At 36.0% G+C, this 26,014-nt stretch overlaps 1 protein-coding gene across 1 annotated transcript in view; it reads left to right on the top strand.

The window, feature by feature from the left end:
• Window positions 1-26,014, top strand: part of SEMA5A (semaphorin 5A) — a gene marked incomplete at both ends in the record, with an annotated part of 216,220 nt that overhangs the window by 25,506 nt on the left and 164,700 nt on the right. Inside the window, one exon of the mRNA XM_079533089.1 lies at window positions 10,169-10,214. Within this exon, the coding sequence (XP_079389215.1) occupies window positions 10,169-10,214 (46 nt within the window). The remainder of the gene's footprint in view (window positions 1-10,168; window positions 10,215-26,014) is intronic.

The raw sequence follows: 26,014 nt of genomic DNA, 5'->3' as shown, positions 1-26,014 counted from the left end.
TCTCAAGCGTCCAAAAAAAACTGAGGGGTCATGCTTATTCCCCTAGGCTTCTGCTTTAGTTGAGCTGATTAAGAATGATTTTCACAGCCCAGACCTCTTCTATCTTCCATATTCTATAGCCTCCATAGAGGTTTATGACTTCTTTAATGTAATGAGCAAGATGGAGAGGATCCCAGCTGAGATACACACTGGATTCTCTTTGGAGGCTAAGCAAAAAAGGCAGATATGATCCTATGAGTCATTAAAAACTGTCTCCGCTAGTGACAGAGAAAGATTGATACTATTGCACAAGATTCTTGAGAGAATTAAACTGTAATAGTGTATATAATTCTGCTTGTATATGCTTACAAGAGATGTAGGGAAGAGCTGCCAGAAGAAAACTGGAATCAGTGTTGGGAGAAAAGGCTGAGCCTGTGCGCAGTGACTGCCTGTAAATCCATCAGTGGGTACATCTAGTGGAGGAAATAGCTGTATTAACTGTACAGTAGTGTTGGCAGTAAACCAAATTATTTGAAGTTGGCCATGGGTAATTTAGTCAAGAAACAATGAGTTTTGTCACATTTTACCAGTATGAACAGAAGAAAAATAGCTATTGTTGAGATAGAGATCTCTAAATATATGGAAGGAAGAGTATTTTCCATAGCAGGCAGTTAGCCGGACGGCTATTTGCAATCCTTTATTGCTGAAATTAGTCTTGCCTACTCATTCTGGGAAATAAAGGTGATCATCTGGTTGTCTGTGGATGTTCTGCAGCTGTTTTGCAAAAAAACTTAATTTTTTCTCCTGGACACAGCTATCTTCCCATTCTCAGGAGACATCTCTGGCTGCCATTTTGTTTTGTGAAATGTTCAGTTCTCCTGCAGGTTTTGAGTTGATTAATTAGGAGTATCTTAGGCTCATTTCACTTTCCTTGCACTACCCATAGAGATCTCTGAAAACTATCTGAAGTGGACCAATGCTAGCTGACACTTCCATTTTAATCATCCCACCCACCCTAGCACTAGGATTTTCCTTGTGCTACGGTATTGCCTACAACTTGGAACAGCTGCCCCATTTCCCCCATTCCTCTACCCCCATTCTAGAGAGAAATTATCAATCTGAGTAAAGGTTCTTTTTGGCTCAGTCTGGCTTATTTCTAGAGTGTGCATAGTTATGTTTCTCTGAATGCAATAGAATAAAGTAACTGCAGTCAATTTTTGTTAATCACCTCTCAAGTTTCTCACAAATCTTGTACTTCAACCGTGGGAGGTGTCTTGACCTCCTAGGTCACACTTAAATGCTTTTCCTATCATGAAGTCCAACTTGTTTTAGTAGTTACTGCTTTAGTTTCTGAATACTGCTGTTCAGTAAATGTTCAATTATACCTTCTGTTTTAATGTTAAAAGAACACTAGCAGAGCTAGTGTTTAGTGTAGGCTTGCACTTGTCTGCATGTCAAAGAGTTGACAATCATTAACCGCCTTCCAGTGTAACACGTTTGCTTAATAACGTATTGAATCTGAAGCACAAATGTGTAGTACTTTTCTTTTAAAACCCTATAATTGTGTCTTCTGTCAACCTGCTGTGCAAACTGAGATATATGTGCACTGTTGGCGAGGGTTTCAGAGGGAGAGGAGTGTCTTCTAAAATGATGGATGAATTAACCTGGATCTCAGTAACAACCTTCCATTGCTTTGATTGCTTGGGACCTTTTCCCACAACTTGCCTGTGTAGAAAATTTAATTTAGTTAGCTTTGAGAAATAGGAGGAATGGGGTTGGAGGAGGTGGAGACAGACGTGTAGAGATAGAGGGAGAAGCTGTATTACCTGACATTGATAAAGCAGCCCAAAGCACGTGGTGAGGACAGGCAAAGATTAAACTTCAATTTCTGAAGCTGAATTAGGGGAAGAAGAATTATTTCTATTCTGGTTGCTAGGTTTTAAAATTAGCATGTGGAGAATATGACAGATTTTTTCAGTATTATGTCAATTGGATCTAGATTTAGTGTAAAATGAACTGTTTCTTCTAATAGGTATGTGTTAAATTGGATGAGATTATACATTTAAGTGAAATGAAATAAAATAGTTTAACAAGAGACTCTGTGCACTTGTATGGATGCAAAACAACTGTTAGTACATTATAGGGTGGCTGTTGGCTTTTGATGTTGAGTTTTATGGGAGTATAGCTAAATTACCCTATCTCTAAGCTTTGCCGCAGAAATTGTTCGTTACATCATGTATGACCTGACAGACAAAGTAAATGAGTTCTCTGAAAATCTGAAACATCTGAAACAAACTCATTTGTTTTCTTCAAAAAACAAAACATATATCAAAACACTTTTTTTTTTTTTATAATTAAGTGGCATCAGCGAAGGATTACTTTTAGGACATTAGGTCATCACTGAGCTCAAGGAAATGAAAGGCCATTTGTTTATCTTATTCTGATAAATCCTAATAAAATATTCAGGTGTACATTTATCTGTGTGCTATTTAGTGGACCTACTTAATAATATAATATAGTCAAATATAATCAAATATGATAATTAATCCTATATTTTGGGAAGCTAGAAAGCAGGGAGATCATGAAGTTCCCCACTTGCTTTCTTTTTTTTATACAGACTTTGCTCCATCTCCTGTGGTGTTTTTTTTTTGTTTCCCCCCTGGAAAGCTCAAATAAATGGGGGAAGACCTTCTCAGGGGGAGGATGCAGCAGTGTCAGAATTGTCTTGACAAATTGTGCATTGCCTTCTTTCATTCCCTGACAACACAGTAAACACTTAACAATTCTAGTTATTATAAATCTGAAAGTGTTAAAATTCTTCCAGGCATCTTGTTAAACAGTTAACTAGAATCTGGTCTCAAACCCATAGTTCAAAGGAGAAATCCTGGGTTTGAAATAGTTGCATTTTCTTTCCATCTGTTCTTTTTTTGTTGTTAGTTTTTCTTAATCCAAAATTGTTTTATTCAAATTGTACCAGGTTATACCAAAAGAAGGTTATTTGTTTAAAGTGAGAGTAAAGTAACCCTCTTCTTCCCAAGCATCTTCTGCTTAAAACTGTGGGTTGGTAAGAGCCTGACTGGAGGCTATTCATGAAGTGCACTATTAAAGTTTTTACAATTCAAATTTGGCTAGTTTTTACTATTTTTTATACTAAACTTTACTAGTTTTACTTTAAATTCTTTTGTTTGCTTATAAAAAATGGGTTCTAAAGCTATTATCCAACTTTTTTTTTTTTAATAGAATAATATATAAGTAGATTTCTTTTCTTCTTTTCTTTTTTTTTTTTCTTTTTTTTCTTTTTTTTTTAGCAGAGCTTTTTAACAGCAGTGGCTTTCTCCTGTATGTTCTCCTTCAAGTTAATTAAACTTGCTTTGAGGTTTATCACTTACTTGAGGTGGCTTATTGCCTCAGTCACTCCTTATCCTGCTGATGAAGGACTATAACAGTATGCCTTTTCACTTAATTAGATGTGTGTTTGGGAACGTTAATTTGAACCATTACTACTACTTGCCACAATAACAGAAAGGCAAATTAAGGGATTCATTAACAGTGGTTTACAGATCTCTAATAAAGGAATAAATAACTGTACAGGTTCACTTCTTACTGTTGTCTGCTCCCAGCAGGAGAATCTGAGTCTGTTGTTAATGAGATGCTTTGAGCATACTGGGAGAATATAGGCACCAGGAATTAGCTGCTGCATGCTTTGAACATCCATCTGGGTTTTATTGCTCATTTAACACTTTGTTCAGAGTAATCAATGTCTGTCCTTCCACTGATTGATTAGATCTAATTTAAGGTATGGTTTAATGTTAAATCTAAGAGAAATTGTCATCCTACTGAAAAAGGAGGGTCTTTCTCCCCTTGTCTCCCTTTTATACCTTTGTAAATGGATTTTTTAAATATTTTTAAAAGCTAATGCTTTGTCCTTCTCCTGTTCATGTCTTTCTCCACTATGACACTTTTTCATCCAGGTCTGCTGATAACTTGATTGCAAAGTAAGACTAGTAAGACTAGACATTTCTCTAACCCTGCAAAAACTATTTGTTTTCTTGTGCTGTTTCAATGTTTTGCCATTTTATTTACTGTACGAACATGATGCAGCATTAGAAGAGCTCTAGAGGTTGACCTAGGACAAGACAAAAGGAAATATGGCAGGTGTAAATGAAGATTTTTTAGCAGAGACCATGTTATTTCAGTGTAAACCATCTTCAGAAATAGTATCAAAAGAAAGGTGTTCTGAAGATTCCTGTCTTTAATTGAAGTAATTCTCTTTATGTGTACATGCTTGATCTGTGCTAATTGTAGTACAACCCTTGCTATGGGATATACCAATTCGTGCCTTCCTTTCCTTCCCAGTTAGACTATATTCTCATGCCATTTATCTACTCCTTCTTTAATGGTCTTCAATCCAGCTGTTGTAGTTCAACCTTACTGACAGATTATGCTTTCTGACCTTACCCCCTTCTGCGTACTTTTACGGCACTGGAATGAAGGGCAGGGAGCTGCTGCCTAAGAATCTGATACCATGATATAAAAGTCCTAGAAAGCAGCAGTGAGACTTTAAGATATTAAAGATTCAAATAGTGAAAGACCACAGAAAACATTCATGACTATTTATGTGGTAGGCTGCTGTATACTGTATGTTGTATCATCTAAAACATAAAAATAGAAGGCATATACTTGAAGTGTCGCAACACAAGAGTATTAAAGACTTGGTCTACCGTTATGACATACCTGATTAATGTTTTTGATAATAATAATGATATTTCAAACAAAACTAGTAAGCTCACAAAGTTGTATGTATTTAAAGAATAATAACCAGAAAAGCTGTGATCTAAAGGCATAAGAGATGCACAGGTGACAGATACTCTGTGATCACTTCCAGCTTTGGGAGCCCAGGTGCTGTATGAAGGAAGCTTGAGCTGACAGAAGAAGACTGTAATATGTTTGACATGGCCTGAGGGGACTTCAGAAGGAAAGTGAGCTCCAGAGTTGCACTTGGTACCTTCCTTCTTTTTCTGGAGAAGCAGTTGGCATGAAATATCTCGAAGCGATGCCTGACTGTTATTGGTCCTCTGTAAGGCATGCTCTGTTGAGGCTGTGTGTAGAGTAACAGGGAGGTGTCTATTATAAGACTTGTTAATCCTGACAAGTAATCATCATAGAAATAAATCAGATTTGTTAAGCTCCTTGTTGACTGGGTTGATTTAGTTTATAATACCATTTTTTCCTAATTTATGCCAATTCTCTTTGCAAAGCTGAGTGCCCACTGGTCAGTCTATGGTAACCTCACCCTTCCTTTGTCCTTTTGAATATTGATAAAACTTAACTTTACTTTTCGTTTTTGTGATTTTACTGTTGTCATTTAATATAGATTTCTTTTTATTTCTGAGATGTTATTCTTAACTCTTTCATGCTGGTTTTTTTTTTTTTTCTATATGTTAATAAACCAAGTCAATTACCTACATGGTAAGTTTATGATATAGGTTATCTACTTTCCACTGATTGATTTAGTTCCAAATGCTACTTTTATTGCACTGAAGAACTGGAATTGGCTTTCACCCAAAGCTTCCCTTTTTCAATTATGAAATAATGACTTTTGACTTTTGCTTAATATTTAATTGAGGGAGCTTATACTGTAGTCTTGATTTTTTTTTTTTTTTTTTTTTTTTTCCTTCCAGTAAATTATGCTAAATTTTGTTCCTTCATGTGAAATAATTTCTTCAAATGTCCACAGGAAAGAATTTTTTGCTGTTTTATTTCCAGGAGATTTGGTCATATCTGTTTGGTCGTGCCTTGAGTTTCTGACTTGAGCTCTCAATTGCAGAGGAATATGGGTGCTTGTGTGGTGTTTTTTTTTTTCTTTTTTTTTTTTTTTTTTGCTTTTTTCAAAAATTGAGCCTACAGTACATTCTCCTAAGGGGTGTGTGCCACCTTAATGTTCTTTTAATTTACATCTGTGCTTAATACAACAGTATTTATTGTTCAAATTTTATGCCTTGCTGTTTCACTGAAAGAGGAAAGTACTATGTTTCACAACCATTGTTAACACTCTTTACGCTCCGTAGTGGATGGGTTTTCAGTTGATTTTGACATGGACTTGGAACATGAAACACGTAGCAGATAAATTTTATCCTTTTACTTGAAGTCGTGCAGGATGCATTCACTGCAATAAATTGAAGTACATGGGGACTAGTGATTGCTTTTTGTAGTGCTTCATTCAGGTTCCCACTGGTGCCAGTTGATGTCTTTGTTATTGTGTTTAAGCAGCCTCATGATTAACCAATTCTGCTTGGTAGCGCAACCAGGAAAGTTGTTCAGTACTGAGAATGTAAAGCAAGTTTGTCTGTTGAGGGTCTAAAGTAATATAGGATCGCACATTTTCTTGCAGTTATGGGTTTTTTCTCATTACAGTGTCTTTCTCCTTGCAGATTTATGTAACATTTTCATTTTCTTCATTCATTAAATGCAAAATGGAAACAAATTTACCAATTACAGACAATGTAAAATCAGTTGAATTCCAACATGTGAAGTTGTATTGGTCTTACTTTTATTACCACCATACTTGGACAAGAGACGGACCTACATGCTAAAAGGTCTATAGCTGTGTTTCAGAAATGCGCTTGAACAGTTTTATTTTACGTCCATTGTTGCCTTTGAAGTATATATGCAGCACAGTGAATCAAAACAGATTAGAAAATATCAATCCCAGGCATAAACTTAACATCTCTAAATAATCACTGTGACCTGTCTCATGAGAGGCCTAATGATTGCATATAGCAAGAAAGTTAGCGCTGGCTTTTCCTTTGGGCTGGCAAAGTTATTAGTACCATATTTTCAGTGTGTTTTTTTTACTCTTACATTTATTTATTTAGATTTTTCTCAGATATAACCCTTTCTAATGAGTTCTCATATGTTAAACTGTTATATGTATAGCGGTAAATATAGACTTAGTAATTTTACAGAGGTGGAGATGTTGGGGAGGAATAATTGCATGCACCAGTACAGGTTGGGGGATGACCTGCTGGAGGGGAGCTCTGTGGAAAGGGACCTGGGTGTCCTGGTGGATGACAGGTTGGCCATGAGCCAGCAGTGTGCCCTTGTGGCCAAAAAGGCCAATGGCTTACTGGGGTGCATTAAAAAGAGCGTGTCCAGCAGGTTGAGGGAGGTGATCCTCCCCCTCTACTCTGCCCTGGTGAGGCCTCATCTGGAGTACTGCGTCCAGTTCTGGGCTCCCCAGTACAAAAAAGACAAGGATCTCTTGGAAAGAGTCCAGCGGAGGGCCACGAAGATGGTGAAGGGCCTGGAGCATCTCTCCTATGAGGAAAGGCTGAGTGAACTGGGTCTGTTCAGCCTTGGGAAGAGAAGACTGAGAGGGGACCTGATCCAGGTCTATAAATATCTAAGGTGTGGGGGGCAGAATGGCGAGGCCAGACTGTTTTCAGTGGTGAGTGGAGACAGGACAAGGGGAAACGGCTGGAAACTGCAGCATAGGAAGTTCCGCACAAACATGCGCAAGAACTTCTTTACAGTGAGGGTGACGGAGCACTGGAACAGGCTGCCCAGGGAGGTGGTGGAGTCTCCTTCTCTGGAGATGTTCAAGACCTGCCTGGATGCCTACCTGTGCGACCTGGTGTAGGGAACCTGCTTTGGCAGGGGGGTTGGACTCGATGATCTCTGGAGGTCCCTTCCAACCCCTACAGTTCTGTGATTCTGTGATTCTGTGATTCTGTGATTCTGTGATTCTGTGATTCTGTGATTCTTGATTCTGTGATTCTGTGATTCTGTGATTCTGTGATTCTGTGATTCTGTGATTCTGTGATGTTTTTGTAGGAATAGTTTTGATTGCAAACCAAGTGCTAATTTGCTAATTGTCCTCACTTTATTAATGTTGTAACATTCACTCTGTGCTATCCATTTGCCCAATCTGCCTTCATGTTACAAGTTTTAATGCTTTTGCAATTTACTGCACTTTGATTTCCTTCTTTTTATTTTAACTGGTTTTACTAAACTGAGAAATGTAATAGGTTGTTGGCAGCCACATATAGTTGGAAAATGTGGAAATGTACAGTAATTAGCTCTGGCTCTTGATTCATTCACACGAACATGGATATTTTATTCTTTCAAACACTTACTGGATCAATATTTGTAATTTTGCTGGGTGTATTACTGGGAGAAGTATTGTGCTCTACTGCATGGGGCATAAATGTCATTTTCTTATGAACACAATGACTTTCAGCCCTCCTTTTTCACTAGGACTGCATTTTTATTTATTTATTTATTTATTTTCCAATTTGGATCACTTTTTAATAAGTTGAAATGATGTCATATTGAAACACCATAGAAATTCATCATTATTAATACAATATTCCTCAATCATTGTTCTGTGATGCCACATCAGTTATAAAGATTCAGTAGCTACCTCAAGACGAAGTACCCATAGGAGCTGACATGACACTGTATGGAAGTACTGACCTGAAAAATAGAAGTGTGAGATGAGACTGTGCTCATATATCCTAGAACAGCGAATCCATTTATTTGTAGAGTGAGATGTGATTCTGATACCACTGAGTTAAGAAAACAATTTATACCTGCTGTGGATGCAGTTCAACTTCTCTGGAAGAAAAAAAGTTGTCCTTCTCCTGTAAATGAAAGAAAGATTTGCAACAGCGATGAAGCAGCAGGTTTCTTAGCTTTGATATCTAGTGAAAGAAGCACGATCAATGGTGGTTGATGGAAGCAATTCCATATATGCAATGAGGTATGAACCCATCTTAGTATATGCATGTTCCTTGTTAACTATATCTGAACAAGATAAAAATATAAAGGTAATTTTTGTCTTTACAGAGATAGTACAGATGGTTTAGAAAACTATATGCATCATTTCCTGACTTTCAATGGAAGTCTTTAAAGTTAATTTGCTCTTGAGGATGAAGCTCTCTATGTAAACACTGTACCCTTTTCTTTGTTTTCAAGTCTCTTTGTGACTCAAACACGGGCATTGTAGTAATATTTTTATATATATATAAAATATATATTTATATATAATATAATATTATATATATATATATATATATAAATTTTTTTAAAGGGAGAGTTGATTTCCCTTGTTTGCTATACACACACAATTTAAGAAGACCATATGTGTATATGTGACCACATACGACTCAATACATAAATATAGATGCATGCGAACTGCCGGCAACAAACAGAGCTGACTGGGATAGCAGTTGTGTTTCACAGATATGTGATTTAATAAATAACATTTTGAGTCGTTTAGGCGTAGGCTGCTTTTTCTAAGGCTCATTTAAAATACAGGTCCTCAATGTCTGTGCCCATTAGAAATATCTCATGCCTGTTTGGAAAGAATCAGAATTGTTATGTCAAAAAACATGTCCAGATTTCAATTTAAATTATACTTCTACCCATTTCAGAGTGTAATATTGCTGATCCTTTGCGATTGTTGCAAATATTTAAATTCAAAGTTTAAATTGAATTGTTGCTTTACTATCTATTTTTGTTCACTTTGTTCAAATGAATTTTTTGAAACCTGTTAAAATAATCTTACACATTTGTTGTGAATAAACAAAAATTAGTCATGTTTACATTTTCTATTTTCAAAAATTTATTTTTTTTAAATTTTTTTTCCTTAAAAGGATTACTCTATAGTCACTTTGGAAAAGGCAGAATGGCTCTAAATAGCATGAAAAATAAGATTTTGTGGTTTATGTAGAGATTTTGTTGTAATGGGTTCCTTTGCTTCAAACTGTACATATCTGTGGCTGAGCTAAGGTTCCTGTTTTGCTAAGAGAAATAGATCTAACCTACATGCTGTTTTATTCTTGTTTAGACAATTAATGCTGGTAATATGAATCTGCTGAAGAACTGTGTTTCATCCAGTTAATTCTAATGGAGGACTGGACTGTATGGTCCAGAAATCCATATGTGCAGTGTAAATATCCACTTCATATATAGTTTTAAGCTGAAAATCAGTTATGGAGATTGCCATAAATCTTTAGCCAAAGCGCAGTGTTTTGATGACAGTCCATCAAAGACTTAATAATCCTGAGTCCCAGTCATGTTTTCATTTTTTCTTTCTTTAATATTCATTAATTATACCCTTTTTTAAATGCTAGTAACAATTTAATGAAATTTTTATCTATTTTTTTCTTTTATTTTTGAACTCTAGAAACTACCTCTTCAGGTTGCAACTCGAGGATCTCTCTCTAATACAGGTATGTTAAGTGTTTTCTTTGTCTTATATAGGTTAGGCGAATGTTTTAGAGCACATAATTGCGATATATTCATAAGCTTTTAGCCACAGACAAATATTCAGCTATTTTTGTCCTCTTTGCTGTATTATATAAGTCATATAATCCATTTTAATTCTAGATTAGTGTTTGTCCCAGGCCATACAGACCTGATGTTGCTTTACTTTCTGCTGGGATTTTTGTTAGCATGGATCTATTTAAAAAAAAAAAAAAAAAAAAAAAAAAAAAAAAAAAAGAAACTGGAAAAAAGGATTATTTCTCTTAGGAAAATATTCTAAGTTTGGATTGTGGACTTTGTTAAAGGTTCTGTCTGCAGAATGTATTATTATTAAGGATGAAATGTGTTTTTAAAATAATGATAAACTAAAAGCTTCTTTCATACTTACTGTAGAAAAATTAGGTAAATTAAACAGCAGATTTTCAATGAAGTAATATAATGTGAACAAAGATAATAGAATCCAAGTTTTGTATAAAAGGCAGCTATCTGCTGTTTAAAACTTGTTGAAGCTTGGAACTAGAAACTAAAAGCTTTTAAGAGGCACTTAGGTGTCAAAGCCAAGTGATAATTCCTGATCAGTTTATTTCTTTATGAAACTTCCATGCTGAATTTATCACATATCTGCTATCTCATCTTCTCTCAATCTTCTGAGTGGTGTTCCTTGCTTTGGCTTCGTTGGTTTTTTCTTTCAGTGTTTAACCTAGCTTTCCTCTGTTAGGGTAAGTATCAATAGACTCAGGTCACTACAGTGGGAGAAATCTGTACTCTACAGAAACGTGTAACTGCTTATTCAAACATCACCCCCATGGTGATTTCATACTAGGACAGAAACCCTGATGTTGATTTTCTGCTGGACTACTAAGTTTTTGTCGTCTGAATGTACAGAAGCCTGTTAATGCTGTAACATCATTGGTTTGTTTTTTCCTACAACAGTTTCGGATTACATTTCTAAAAAACAAAGTATGCCAGTATTTTTTCTTACTAGCATATTTTCTATCCCTATTCCATGTTTCTAAATTTTCTTCCTGTTTTTGTATTATCATTATGACTCTTCCATACTTGTCCTTCACAAACCTCTTCCTTTTCTTCCCCTATGCTTTCCATTTGTGCCTGTTAGTGTGTTCTAGGGCTGTCCTACATACAATACATCAGAAGATGTATTTCCTCGGATTCTTCCAGGCTGGGAAATGTGTCTGTTATGGCAGCTCTAAGTGAGCTGAGAGATATCTGAAGCCTTTGTTTTGATGCAAGTAGAGCAGGAATAATGTGTATTACATTTAGGTCATCCTGCAGTCCTCCAGGGAAAGTAGGAAGGTTGTCATTGATCATGCAGTAACAAAAGTAAGTCCCTTCAGGTACCTCCCTCCAGATCAGCACCGTGATTACCACTTCCACCATCAGTGGGGATTAATTGTAGGAAGTCCTACAATTCCAAGTATGATTCCACAACTAGCCATAGTATTTTTGGAGAAAGCTAAGATAGGCAATCTCTGAAAGTCTCACACTAGAAAGTGTGAAAGCACTGTTAGTTAAAATAAGCATAACCTTCCATGGGAAAGTTCAGGATTCACCAGATTTTATCAACTATGAACTTGAAACACCTAAATCCAAAACTGTATTTACCAAATGATTCATAGAAGTTTACAAACATTTCGTATACTCTAGAAAAGTACAGAATCCTAGTTTGTGAATGCTGTCATCCACAGGTGTCATAGGATTTGCCCAAAGAAGAACAGAAGTAAGCCTCAATTTCTGAAACCTTAGGGTATATGTGTTCTCAGTCACTCGTAGTAAATAAATGTTTTAAAGTGGAACCTGAGTCTTTTACATCTCTACAGAATGGCTATAGGATTAGAGGATGTTACCAAATGCAGCATTTGAAGTTCCAAATCTTTTAAACTTTAAACTCTGTTGTGGTTGAAAGAGGTAGGGAAACAATGAGAAATGGTTAAAATGATATGAAATCCTTGAGTAACAGAATGATGGAATTTTGCAGGAGAAGTAAGGCATGCTGTGGTTTTATTCATTAAAATCTTATGGCTAGTAAGCATTTGTTTGCTGAATGATTGAATGCTTTGACACTTTATGAACTGACAGAGTTGTTCTTGCAGCATTTTTTCTTCACAAAGTTGTCTAATGCATAAAAACGGTTTAATTTTTCTGTTTATGTTGCTTATTTGATTATGATGCATGAAGAAGCCTTTCTGAAAACATGCAGATGTTTCACAGGCTAATTAGTTATTTTCACATCTGGAAGAAAAGGTGCATGGTGAAGTGCTAGTTGTACAGTATTTTCAGTGTAGAATAATAAAAATATGAAAGGTCTGGAAACACTGTAACCTGTACACTTGTTGTTTAATTATTTTAAAACATTGCTTGAACTTTATTCTCATTACTGTATGTATGAAGGATGAGGAAAATTGCTGGCTGTTCCTCATGTGCAGCAGGTACTTCCAGCAAAAAAGTGAGGATCTTTGTTACAATTTGCATTTTTTTTTCAGTTTTCAATTAAACTTCTGAAACTCTTTATTTTGTTTATATTTCTGCTTTGCTTTGTCTTGATTCATCAGTTTAATCTTTCTTATAGCATGTTTCAGGAAAGAAAGGGAATGGTTATAAATTAATCTTGATCATTGATACACTTCATTTTATTTTTTTTTTTAATATAAATAATTTTTACCCATCTGTTACGCTTAAGTAGCCACTGGAGTTTGTCATAATTGGCTTTCTGGGCTGTGAGGGCACATTGCTGGCTCATATCCAACTTCCTGTCCACCAGTTCCCCCCAGTCCTTTTTAACAGGGCTGTGTTCTTTCTTTAAATCTCCCAGCTTGTACTGATAGTCATGGTTGCCCATAATCCAGGTGCAATACCTTGCACTTGGCTTTCTTGAACCTCATGATATTCTCCCAGGCCTAATGCTTAAGCCTGTCTGTCTCTCTGAATGGAATTCCATCCCTTGGGCTTGTTGGCCAGACCACACATCTTTGTGTCATCTGCAAACTTGCTGAGGGTGCACTTGATCCCACATCTATGTTACTGATGAAGATGTTAAAAAGCATTAGTTCCAGTACTGACACTACTCACCACTGATCTCCAATCTGGATGATGAGCCGTTCACCACCACTCTCTGGGTACGATCTCACAATCAGTTCTTTGTCTGTCGAACAGTCCACCCAAGTCCATCTATGTATGTCATCTTTACAATTTTCATTATATGTATCCTTGAAAGAGTTTTTTCAGGTAAGATATTATTTTGTAATTTGATCAGACATTGCATTTTTATCAGAAACAACTGTGTAATGGGAAATCTTTCAAGAAGTGAATGGAGTACAATAATGAATCTGTGTTTATACAGTTGTGGGAGAGAAAAAAAAAAGCAAATATGTATCAAATATATACAGATGCTGCTTTTTTTTTTTTTTTTAAATTGGGTACCTGGGAAATAGTTTATGAATGATAGATAACCTTTTTAAAAAGAAAAATAGATGTTTGAATTTTAAATTCTCATAATAGAAATGCATAACAGAGTTCATTCATTGAAAGGTTTCTGTTTTCATTTCTTTAGTGAAAGTTAATCCCTTGTAAAAGTGAGAGTTAAAATGTTAATAGATTGCCTCAGACAGGATGTGTATCTAACACAAGATAACGAGCCATTGTTGCCCATTGTGGATGCATCAAAGATGTCATCCAACATGCCATGATTCTGTTTTCTGTACTTTATAGAAAAAGCCTGTTTGAGTAAGCAAGTTCAATACGATAGTGTCTATAACAAACTGGTATTTGATGTGTCTCAGCAGTTTTCTCTGTGTGGGAGAATAAAGAAGAATACAAAGAGTGAAAGCCCTTTAAAGCTCTTGCTGGAGAAGCCTAGAAGTCAATTTGTTCAAAGCTGACTGTCAGAACAATGTGTGAATGGTGATTATGGATTAGGAAAGAAGCCCTCATTGGGCTACAGTTGTAGAATGACAAATATTTTATACATCTCGGTTCAGCATAGTAACCATGTAGGCTTTCTTCTATTATTGAAAGCCTGAATCTATGTAGTTTTCATTTGAGGTTTTTTTTTTTTATCACTCACCTAAAGTAACAGTAAAAAATTGCCTAAAAAAAAACATTGCCTAAGGTGAAAGCTGAATTTTCTGAGAACTCTCACATATTTCTTAAAATACAAAATCAGAAGTCAAAATAGTAGTCCTACAGTAAATAACTCAGGAAGAAAAAAAAGTATTTTAAATTATGATATCTAGACAGTATCAGAATTAATAGTGGGACTTTGGCAATATGTAGAAGTTGACTGTAACAAATGTAGTTTTTGAAGTTTTTTTTTAATCTTGGAAAAGAGTGATTCTAAATTCAAAGATTTTTGCACCTCCTTTCCTAATCCTCAAATAGTTTGCTGATACATTTGTAAAGTTTATTTTATGGATGAAGGAAAAATGTATGCTGATACAAGCTGGCTTATATAATCTTTTATAACAATTGTGGCATCTTTATATGGATGTGTCCTGTAAATACATTAAGAATTTCATCTCACCTTTCACTTTAATCTTCTAGCTGTGGAGGCTGTTACCACTTTGAAAATTACCCCTTCCACTTGCTTCTGTAGTTATGTAACTCTCCTGAGATTTTATCCTCATGTTGAGTCTGTACATTTTTCTGTTGAAAACCCAGACACCTCTAAGTCCATTTTTAAAGGCAATTTTGTTTCCCAGTTTGTTGCAAAAGCACCAAATTCTAAGCTAAGAAGTTTTTTTTTTTTGAGGTTTTCATTTAACTTTAAATGTAAGAGCATAAAGCTGATTTTATTTATTTATTTATTAACTGCTAATGAGACTTTCAGGTAAGTAAAGGCAAGATGGGATTTACAAATTGCCAGGAATAAGAGTTGCTTTGGAGAATGGCTAATACAAAGGAGATGCTTACTGGTGTTTGCATGTTTCAAGTACATCTGAAATACTTCCTACAAATGATATTTCAGCTTTATGTGTCATTAATGGCTGAATGATAGGCAGAATACTGAGTTGAACTGTTGTATATGTTGAAAATATACATGAAAATTTTTAATACTTAATACTTCTAATACTTTTTAATTTTTTAGACAATCTATGATATTTTTATAAAAAGATAAAATATTTATGCCAGTTGTAGTATCAATTAGAAAATAACAATTGCTTGCATCATCCACCAAAACATTATTTATGCTTGGGCTCTTCATATGTGCATCTGAGTCATGTGAATGAAAAATGGATAACCATAGCAGATAGGTTAGAATTACTTTTGGTGCTGGTAAGACTTCTGCAAATTATTCCTGGAGGTCTTGAAAGCAAAAGAAACAACTAGTATTCATAAAACTTTTTCATAGGGGACTGAGGTGAGCATTTCTTTATGTGTGATATTATTAGTGTTCTCATTTTGTATTGTTGTCTACACACAGAACTGTATTTTTCTGATTAAACTTGCAACTTTATTGGAAGCTAAAGATGAATGCCATAATTTCACGTGTCCAATCTGTAACCCACTGACCTCTTCTACATGTAGTTTACAGGGGTTTCCTCAAACTAGATGAAATATGTTAGATTGCATGTATTCTTATCTTCTCTCAATAGTGTATCTGTGGGGAAATGAGCTACTAGCAGGCATTTCATTTCCTTTAGGGAATGACGTGTATTTCATTTCCTTTAGGGGGGGAAAGCTGCTAAAATAGTGTTCATAGATACCCCTGCATGTTAACACATACGATGGCAAATTTTCTAAATCTGTCTTTGGTTGCATTTGGGCATGTTCTCTTTCAATATTCATTGTGAATAGTCTTTCTATACATGGGATTTTTTGCCTACATTAGACTAGTTACATATGTATTTGATTGTGTTTTTTTTCCTTTGTGATGTTCTGCAGATCCCACCACAAAACTATACAGGGTGCATTTGAGGAAGACAGTTGATGTATGACTTCTCTTCTGCTCATCTCCGTTAATCATTTAAAATTGGCTTCTAAGTAGCATGGAGTTTTTTGTTTCCAGAACTTGTAATTTCATATGCCCTTCACTACTGCTGAAATGTGTCATCTAAGTTTAGAATGAGTCCAAGTGAGGCAAAATATTGGCAAATTGGCAGGTCTTTGCAACTGCCTTGTCTTTATCTGTGCATGTGAGTATGAAGAAGAAAGCCAGGCAAAGGCTTTGTCATTTATTTGCTGTATCTGTCATTGTTTTGGATCAGTATTAAAATACAAGCACAAGTTTATTTCCAGGCAAATGAATCTGAAAACATCCATCTAGCTGCAGAAGCTTAGGGTTTTAGTTTCCTACCTTTGCATATTAGGCAGCATATCTTGTGTGCTTACTGTAATTTTCTCTTCTGATTTTGCAGCAAAGACAAATAGGTACTGAAATTTTTCACTACCACTGGAGCAAACTTCCTCATTTTTTTTAGATAACAAACACTTGTTTTGTTTCTGAGATAGAGGGAAAGCCTGAATCACCTGGATATAAAATATAAGTGCATTTGTTCTCATGAGAAATAGAGATGATTTCAAAAGGTATGTGCATTTGTTTCACTGCAGATATTCAAGAAATTGCTGATGAGGATTTTATAGTGATATAATTTATCTCTTTTTGAGTGATCGACTGCTAAATTTTCCTGGTATGTGTGGTGTGCAACCAGACTGTTACATACCCCAGAAGTAATTGTGGAAATGCCTTTTTTTAAGAAGCTGGTACCTGTGTTTTTTCTTGAGCATGAGCAAACTAATGCATCTGCAGAAGAGTAATCACGAAGTATCATGTTTGAAGGGAAACCAAGCTTCTGCTTTCGAAATATCTAGTCTGTATATAAGACCATGGCATGCTTCAGCTGATTCTGGAATAAAGCAGTGTGACAAGTCACACACCACAAGTCAGTGCTTACGGCAGGGAAACATGGGCTCTCCTTGAGAAGTAGCCTTTTCCAATGTCTGTGATGTCTGTATTAAATAAATGCAAAAATGACTGACTGTACAGAAAATGAAAGCAGAAAATATGGAGAATGAAAGCAGATTGTCTTCAATCTGTTGTTGTCTTGCCTGAGTGGAGAGTTGGCTACAAGCAGTTCCTGATCAAAGGCTTCAGTGGTGCTGCAGTGTTTAACAATTTAGAAAATATTTGGAATATGCTTTGAAAGACATGTCCCCATTCTATCTGTAATACAGGATCTGCAAATATGATTATTAGGTTTTGGTTATAGACAGTGATATGTATGTTTGTTGTCTGTCCTGACCTATGATAACTAATGTGAGTGCAGCCACAACTTGTATACCATCTATGTCTTAGGAGTAAGCTTAAAGACAGGTCTTCTGGGATACAAAGAGGATTGCGTTTTCCAGTACTGCAGAGATTGATTAAACAATTCTACCAGAGTAATGGACATAGATTCTATTGGGTAATTTTAAGTGTTGGCAAAGATTTCAGCTTACACCTCTTTGCGTAACATCAATATGTCATCTGAGGACACTGTGTGGTCCATATTGTACCCTGACACTGCTTGTTGACCTATGAAATTAAAAACACTTGAACTGAGATTGAGAGAAAATGGCTCAGTAGCCTTGGGTCCACTTGATGTGGGAGATAAAACTTTAAGATGCACTGAGCTCTAGGGAACTTTTGCCACAGTGCTGTTAAAGGATGTACCCAGCTGCTGAATTATGGAAAGAACTGGCAAAAAGTTCTGTTCCCCTGGTCCCTAGGGTAGTGTTGGATATTTTTTTTAGATTTATGAAACTAGATCTTTGCTAGATTTTATTTTTTTATTAAAAAAAAAAAAAATCAGAATTCTGAAATATATAAAGAATCAAAGGGAAAGGAAAGGTCTTGAGGATCTTACAAGGAGAACAGTGGTTGGAGAGAAGCCTGAGCAAGTGTAGGAAGCTTGTAGGGGTGCTCTCATAAATGACTGAGGACACAGAGGGACAGTGCTTGCCTGGTAAGCACTGTTGAGCTCAATTTAAGATGAGGATTGTTGCTCCTAAATGTTTCAGAGATGCTGTTTAGATGAAGCATAAGGAGGTACTCCTGTTCTGAACTAAGAATAATAGTTAAAGTAGCTTCAAGTTTTATTCTGATAAGTTTATCCAGTCTTTTGGGAAATAAGTTGCCTTTATTTTGACTGTCCTGGTTTTTCTACTACCTTTTCCCTTCCCCAGTTTTAGTAGGTATTCTTATCTCTTTTGACATGTATTGTTTTACTCGTTCCAGATGGTACAATATGATACTTCTGTTGTCATGTCTGTGAGCTATAAATCATGTCAAAATATGTTAATAATTTTATTTAGTAAAGTTAGATGTGCTTTGAAGTATCTGGGGTTAGACATATATGTGAGATTTCTGTATTAAATCACTGGTTCAGGTCTTATTTTGGATTTATTTCAAGGCAGCCACACTGAAAATATTCCTTGTTTGAACGATGTGCTGACATCATACACAACTACATTATTTCTCATAGCTGTGATTTGTTATTCTATTATTATTTTTTTTTTTTGTAAGATCATTGCCTTTTGAGGACAACTCAGTACAGTGAGCATTTAGGAGTTACATTTGGTCAGTGGGTTCTGCCCCATGACAGTGTTCCTGCTCATCTGCCCCCCAGAGGAACTCGGAGCCTTGGGGTCAGGTGCTCAGGCTGTCTGCCAGATCATGGGGGCAGCTGTATACTGAAGAACGGGATCCATCAACATCTGCATCTCCAGCTGTCTAACCCTGCTGGGGAAGAATGCTGACAGTACAGGAAGCACAAATGCCACTCCATTTTTGAATTAGACATCTGTATGGAATATGACAATAGGGATTTTATATGTTTGCCATATGCGGCAAGATTTCACAGTAAGTGAACTGCATCTAAAATTTAAAATAAACTCTTTCTATCATGCTCTCTAAAGTGAAATATCAGTATGAAATTAAAAGATTGTGTGACTACTAATGAGCATTCTTAAGCAAGGCTTCATTGCGGATTGAACATTGGCTGATCTTTTCAGTAATTTTCCTTGTTATAGGCTCACTTGAGATCCATCTGCTTTTTTTACTTTTGTTCCCTCACATGATTTTAATACCAGCTTCTCTAGCCAATTCTTCTGGTTTTCACATTTGTTCTAGTGCCTGAAAAATGATTTATTTTCTTCTCAGATCTATAAAATAATTCAGTGATGTGATGGCTGTTGGGGTATTGATTTGTCAATCAAGTGAACAAAATATCAAACAGGATTATTGTAAAGCTGTAGAAAAACATAGAATCTGTGTTTGGGATGGTTCATCTATCTTGATGTTTATGGGAATTTAGCTTGAAATAAGCAATGACAAGAATATGATTCAAAGGTAAATGAGTTAATCATAAAGGAATTTGATTAGAGATTAATATTTATACCTGCTGTTTGTCTATATTTTCAATTATGAAAATGACTTCCTTGATTGAAACCCATTAGTACTTTTCCCTGCGGACAGCTAACCTTGCAATAACCAAAAATAGACAACTCCAAACTTGCTTATGTATTGCTTTGCTTATTGTTTTAATTGACTGATTCACTTATATTTGCTAAAAGGCAAATAAGAGTCCTGAGAAAAATATCAGAATTCCATATTTATGTGGATACCTTGGCAAAGTAATGTTATGAAAATAGTGGATATTGTAGAATTGTTCAGTAACCGGTGCAGAAGGAACACCCTTTATATTTATATTAATTAGATAAATAATTCTTGTGGTATTGACCATTTTTTTTTTTATGGAACGTGATTCAGTTTCTTAATCTTAGTCTCTAAATGAAACCTGAATGAATCACTTTGAAACACAAGGTTTACATATATAAATATATTTATAAATTTATTTATTTTACTTTTGGAGCTTTAAAAATTGACAATTTGAATGAAATGCTCGGTTTGGTACTTGCATTTTACATTAGTTTCTGTTTATTATACTTAAATATGAATTAGATAATGCATTCATCTTTACGATAGCTGAAGTGGAAAATGCAGTAGCTGTGCAGTATTTGTATGTGCCATTGCTTTCAGGATATTTGTCATTGGAAATCCCATTTGAAAGGATTATAGCCTTAGGCCCAGAAGCTCTAGACCTTTGCCTAGATGTTTCGAGAGTTCTGGGCAAAGTTCTGTCGCTCCTTGTACTCATTACAAAGAAATGATCAGTTGAAGGGTCAAACTGTTCCTTACTTCTTCCCACCCTGTTGCTATAAGTTGAAAACAGGAGCTTGTGAGAGGAGAGACTGTGCAAATTGGAACTGTAGTGACTAGTCTGCGTGAATGCTCGGACTCCTGCACACAGTAATTTCCACTGATGAAATGGAAGCTTTCTTCAGTGCTGTTCTTTCTGCCCCATAAATGCATGGCTGGTTTAGTTATTCCAGCAGAATTTTGCATACTGTTTTCCCTAAATACATGGCCACTGAACAAAATTAAAACAAATCAAGAAGCAAAGAAATCAAGAAAGTATCTGTATTTGTATTTGTGTTTTATACTGTTGAATGCACAGAAAACATTTTGCAACTACATTTTTTTTTTTTTTTTTACTTTAATGAGGCTAGGTTTTCGTACTGAAGTTTTTATAATATGCCAGGACAGGTCTGAAGAAACAGTGACACTATAAGTTCAGACAAGATCAAAAATAGGTCATTGTATATTTATGAAAACTGCTCTAGGTGTGATTCTACAGCCCTTTTCTTGCACGACTGTCAGCAGTTTTGCTTGTAAAATAGAATACTGTGCTACGCAGCACAAGAAAATGAAGTAAAATGATTTATATTCACAAAGTCTTCTATGAAGAATTTCACGTGCTAACGTGTATGGCTATTTTACAGTTGAAATAATATTTGTAATATACAACTTCTGAAATCAGGCTAAATATATTCCTTATTTCTTGAAACAAGCTTGTTGTCAGATAGATTCAAATGCATCTTGTTTCTTCCTGACATCATCATGACAGTATTGCCATATATTTACACGAGGGTATGCTTATACACATCAGGTAAAAACATCTGAGTAGGTGTTTCTAATGTACTTTTTTAAACATTATTTTAAAATAAATTCATCATTTAAGAACTACTGCTGTCATGTTTCTCTTTAAGTCAGATTCAGCTGGTATACTCTTGTAATGCTCCAGCTATCCATTAGGAAGGCTGAGCAGGGAAGCTGAAACTTTATAGCTGATGCATGAAAAATCATAACCAAATTATTCTGAAAAAAAGCAAGTATGCTATGTAAAGAATATTATTTCACTAAAATTTACAGTTTTAGTGATTTTTTTTTTTTCTGTTCCATCTGCAGCCTAGACGTATAACAAGAAGCAGGGGATGGGGTGGAGTAAGAGAAATTATTTCTACAAAGTTACATATAAAATATGTTGTTACGGTATCATTGCATTTAATGAATGTACATGTTAACATGAAGGAATAAGGAAAAAATGAGCAATTACTTCCCCACATTTTCAGAAATAATATTTATTAACATTCCTGATCAAATAAAGTATAACATGACAAGAAACTGCTTTCTAAAGGGTGAATTCTCCCTTTGACTTGCAAGCTTTGGAGAAGAATGAGCAGGATGGAATGGAGGAAAAAAAAAGGTGAATTACTGTGAGTGAAACCAATCAGACTGAGGCACTGTAAATGCAATTTACTACTGATGTGAGGTACAAAGCTCGTGGAGAGTGTGGTGCTGTGGAAAGTCTCTGCTAATTACCTTTGCGTATTGGAAAAGAAAAGCATCTTTTAGCCTGAGATCACGGTCATGCTATAGCAAATGCATTTTACAGGTAAAGTAAGGCTGATCGTACAAGGGAAGGTTCCTAATTTAGCATAAGAGATAAGTAAAGAATATAATTTGTTTTTATCTGTGAAGAAGATGCAATTTTTACCAGACTTTTCCAGAACGGCAGGTATATGTGCAATGCAGAAAATAACAGAAAGGATCTTGGCATCCTTGCTGAGAGAATCAGCCACACATAAGCTCCTTGCTGCTGCTAAATATCCAGCTGAGGGAAAAGCACCAGAAAGCTGGAGGTAACTTCTTTTCTGAAAAAAAAAAAAAACAAAAAAAAAAAAAACAAAAAAAAAAAAAAAAAAGCACAGATTTTCTGGTTTGTGCAGCAAATCAGCGTAAAATAGATGCTAGAGCTCTAGTCAGCCTAAGCTAGAAAACAGAGCTTTGGATGATAAAATCTGAGAAGAAAAAAGGATTAAAACTGGTAGTTTCTTCAAGAAGAATTTGTGGTCTGGCTGAATTGCACTAAATGAGGCATTTAAATATGGTCACAAAATGGCCACGAAGTGAGGACGTTTCTAGAAGCCAGCCAACATACCTGCTGCCATGGCAGAGAAGGCTCTCACAGAGTGCTAGAGCATGCTGGAGACTATGTGCAGGAGAACAGCTACTGCTGTGTTTACTGGGCTGACATGCATAATTTTCAGCCAAAATTCTTAAAGCACAGGTGGTTGAGACTCTCCAGATGCATGTCTCTACAAAGATTTGCAAATGGCTGGATGCAGTCATTCAAGCTTCCCGGCTGAAACATCTCTGCTGAGAGCTGGGCAAAGCTTGGAAGCTATCTGAAGTTATTTACCTTTCCTGAGCCCATGGCTAGAGCAGTGTGTTGTACCTTTAAGCTGGGAACAGACAGCGCAATACAGTTACCCCTAGCTGGCTTCTCAGATGATAGAAGGCTGTGGCAGGCAGTGAAATGGAGTGCTTCAAATAAAAACACCTTTGCTACTGAGAGTAGGAGAGGGAAAAATGAAACAAAGAGCATCTGAACCAAGTGATTCCCAAATTGCTCCTCCTATAGGAAAAACACAGGTTTTCTTGTATAGTGTATTTTCTTAGCACAGCTTGTAAGATTACCTACTCTTCTTGTGCAGGTTGGGATGTAGCAGACTTATACAACTTCACTCTCAGAAGCATTAAAACTATCTAAAGAGGAATTTATTTGGGGGCCACAAACCAAAAGCAAAATGTTACTTTAAAAATGTACGTTACTTTTTTAAAAAAGAAAAAGTAATATAAGAGAACTTAATTGGAAGGCAGTCTTATTCCTATACATGCCCATGGCTCTGAGATAAAATCATATACACCTGAAAAAAATATATAGTGGATTAGAATACTAGAAGAGCTTAACTATTTTTCTATTTCATTCAGAGGTAGTTTGTCATATCTTTGAGAAATATTTTTAATTGTCTCTGTGAAGTGGATGATCTCAAAGAGGCGAGTGAGAGCTGGAAGGTAAAACTGAGTTAATAGTCTAACAGCTAGCATACTGCCTTTGAGTGTAAGAGACTGGCTTGTATCTGCTTTTGTCATCTGTCATCTTTCACAGCATGGATTTGGACCTGGTTCTTCTGTAGATTAACTGTGTTTCCTGAAATGTAGGATTCAGTAGAGTTGAGTGGTTTTTTTTTTTCCCCCTTTTAATTTAGGGGATATGTAATTGCCACTCCAAGAAGTTTTTTTTCTAGTAAAGTTGTAGGAAAAGTTTGAAAAGGTTTTGGAGAAATGGATGTGTTTGTATCTATCTGGGGTCAGAAGTTCCCCAGGTTCCTAGTGCTGGCCAGCATTTGTTATGCTGACATTCGTGTGACATAGCTAAAGTTTTGTAACTCCTCAGGTCTCTCATGTAGTTTGTAGTTTGTTTTGAATAACTGATGGCTGAATGTGCAGAGGGCTTTGGGTAATGCTGCTCTGCTACCTTCCTGCTGCAGTGGTTAAGTGCTAGATGTGCTGTAGTGGTCATGCAGATTTGTGGTATTATCAGAGGTGCTTCACTGTGACGAGTGGGTGCAGTGATGGAGTGTTGCTGTAGAAGTGTGATCTTCTGCACAGACTGAGAGCCAGGTTTCCGGATACCATGGGATTGGAGAAGCAGATGTTTGTTAATTAAAGAATGTGGAGTATCCTTTATCTCACCTGTCTGTGGTATAGACACTGCTTTAAAATGCCTGTTGAATACTGTAATTATTATGTGAATGTTCATAGATACTATAATTGCTGAGTATGATGTTAACGTACTGCCATGGAAATTCAGGTTGTGAGACCCTTTTCCTACTGGAATTTGTGTTTTCTGTTCCTTATTCAGCGTGACCATTCTGCAAAGTTCTTGTACAGAAAAGCAAGCAAAAGTGCAATCTGAGCAGACTTCATCTAGGACAATATTCTTCCCTTTTTGTGCCTTCATGTTAGCACCAGCATCTGTTACATCGATCTCATACTTAGTGATCCTTAGAGAACCCTGCAAAAATAGCTTATGAAAATAGGCTGTCTGATTGGGAAACTGATGATTACTGCTAGCGATATACATGGAAAAAGCAGAGCTGAGTTGCTCTTTCATGGTGGTGTCAAATGTACAGGAATGTCTGGAGTAGGAAGAATGGAAACATAGTGGATCTCTAGACCAGGTGGGGATCTGAATGGGGATCTGTGCTGGGCTGCAGCTTTTAAGTGGAACAGGTAGTTCTTTCTTGATGTGCTTTAATATCTAGGCAGTGAGTGGAGGAAATTTTCAGCACTTTCTATTCTTTCAAGAGATTTTTCAGTATCATTTTACCATCTTGAGGTTCAACATTAGTAGATCATTATGGAGAAGAGAAATAGTTTGTGTAATGATTGGATTGACGACATGATAATGTCACTATGCAGAATTTCATTCCGTACACTAAAACGGTGTCTTACCATTAAATACATATGACTGCATTTCCAGTAAAATACATTTTGAAACAAGAGTTTGCATGAGAGTTGGGGACCACGAGCAGAGCGTGGACCAGTAGGTATCAGAAAAGCTGCAATAAACCTGTGAACCTTTGCCTGCTTTCTACTTACAGGGGGAAGAGAGAATTAGATGGGAAAAGAGCAAAACTTGCATGTAATACATGTTTTCCAGCATGTGGTAACATCAGCAAACTTTCCATAGATTTATATAATACCGTGTTTGTTACATGTCTGTCTTCACTAGCTCAGCTTTCTATGTGTACTGGACAGTTGCAGAGGGACATGCATTATTTTTTTCAAGGTTGCTTGTGAAATACTTCTGCTCAGTTTCTAGGCCATTTATTTTATAGAATGATGGCTCACAAGTGCAACAAGTTCCATTATCAACTGCACAAGCTCTTTACAATAGAGGGGAACAACAGCTTGGTTTGAAGTTTAAATTCTGAAGGCTTCAGTCGCAAAATGTTATGTCCCAAATACCTTTTTAAGTTCAATAAAATGGGGAATTTATGGCTCCCTGAATGTTAGTTAAAGTCTAGAGACAAATTCTCTGTTCCCTTCTTTGAAAATTGCAATACCCGTACAGTGTGGATGGTAAAGATCAGAGTAATGGTGATAATAATACTCAAATGTTAAACTTTTTATTCAGCAGCTGGATAACCTTGTAGGAGCTCACCACACATCACTGCCTTCTCTTCTTTCCGCTGTTCATTAAAATAATTTGCAACATATGAAAGGTTAACATGAGGGCATAGAAGTGTACTAATCTTTTTCAGTCCTTCTTAGTCTTTCATGATATACATAAGATTTGGGTATGTAATCCTGACTTGCAGAATATTCACATTTATTTCAAAGGTGACTTCAGATCTTCTGCAAGAAGAAATCTGGCTATTCTGCTGACAGAAAAACGAATAAAGAACAGGCTAATCTTGGAAGGCTTTGCCTTACCATTTATCATTTTCAGATTCATAAACAGAATTTTAAAATACTAGATGTTGACAGAGTAGCAGTTGAAATCTTGAATGCTTCATACTT

This window comes from Tetrao urogallus, assembly GCF_951394365.1.
Source record: "Tetrao urogallus genome assembly, chromosome: 3".
Taxonomy (NCBI): Eukaryota; Metazoa; Chordata; class Aves; order Galliformes; family Phasianidae; genus Tetrao; species Tetrao urogallus.
The sequence above is the reverse complement of the archived record's forward strand: the minus strand, read 5'-3'. Positions and strand labels throughout refer to the sequence as shown.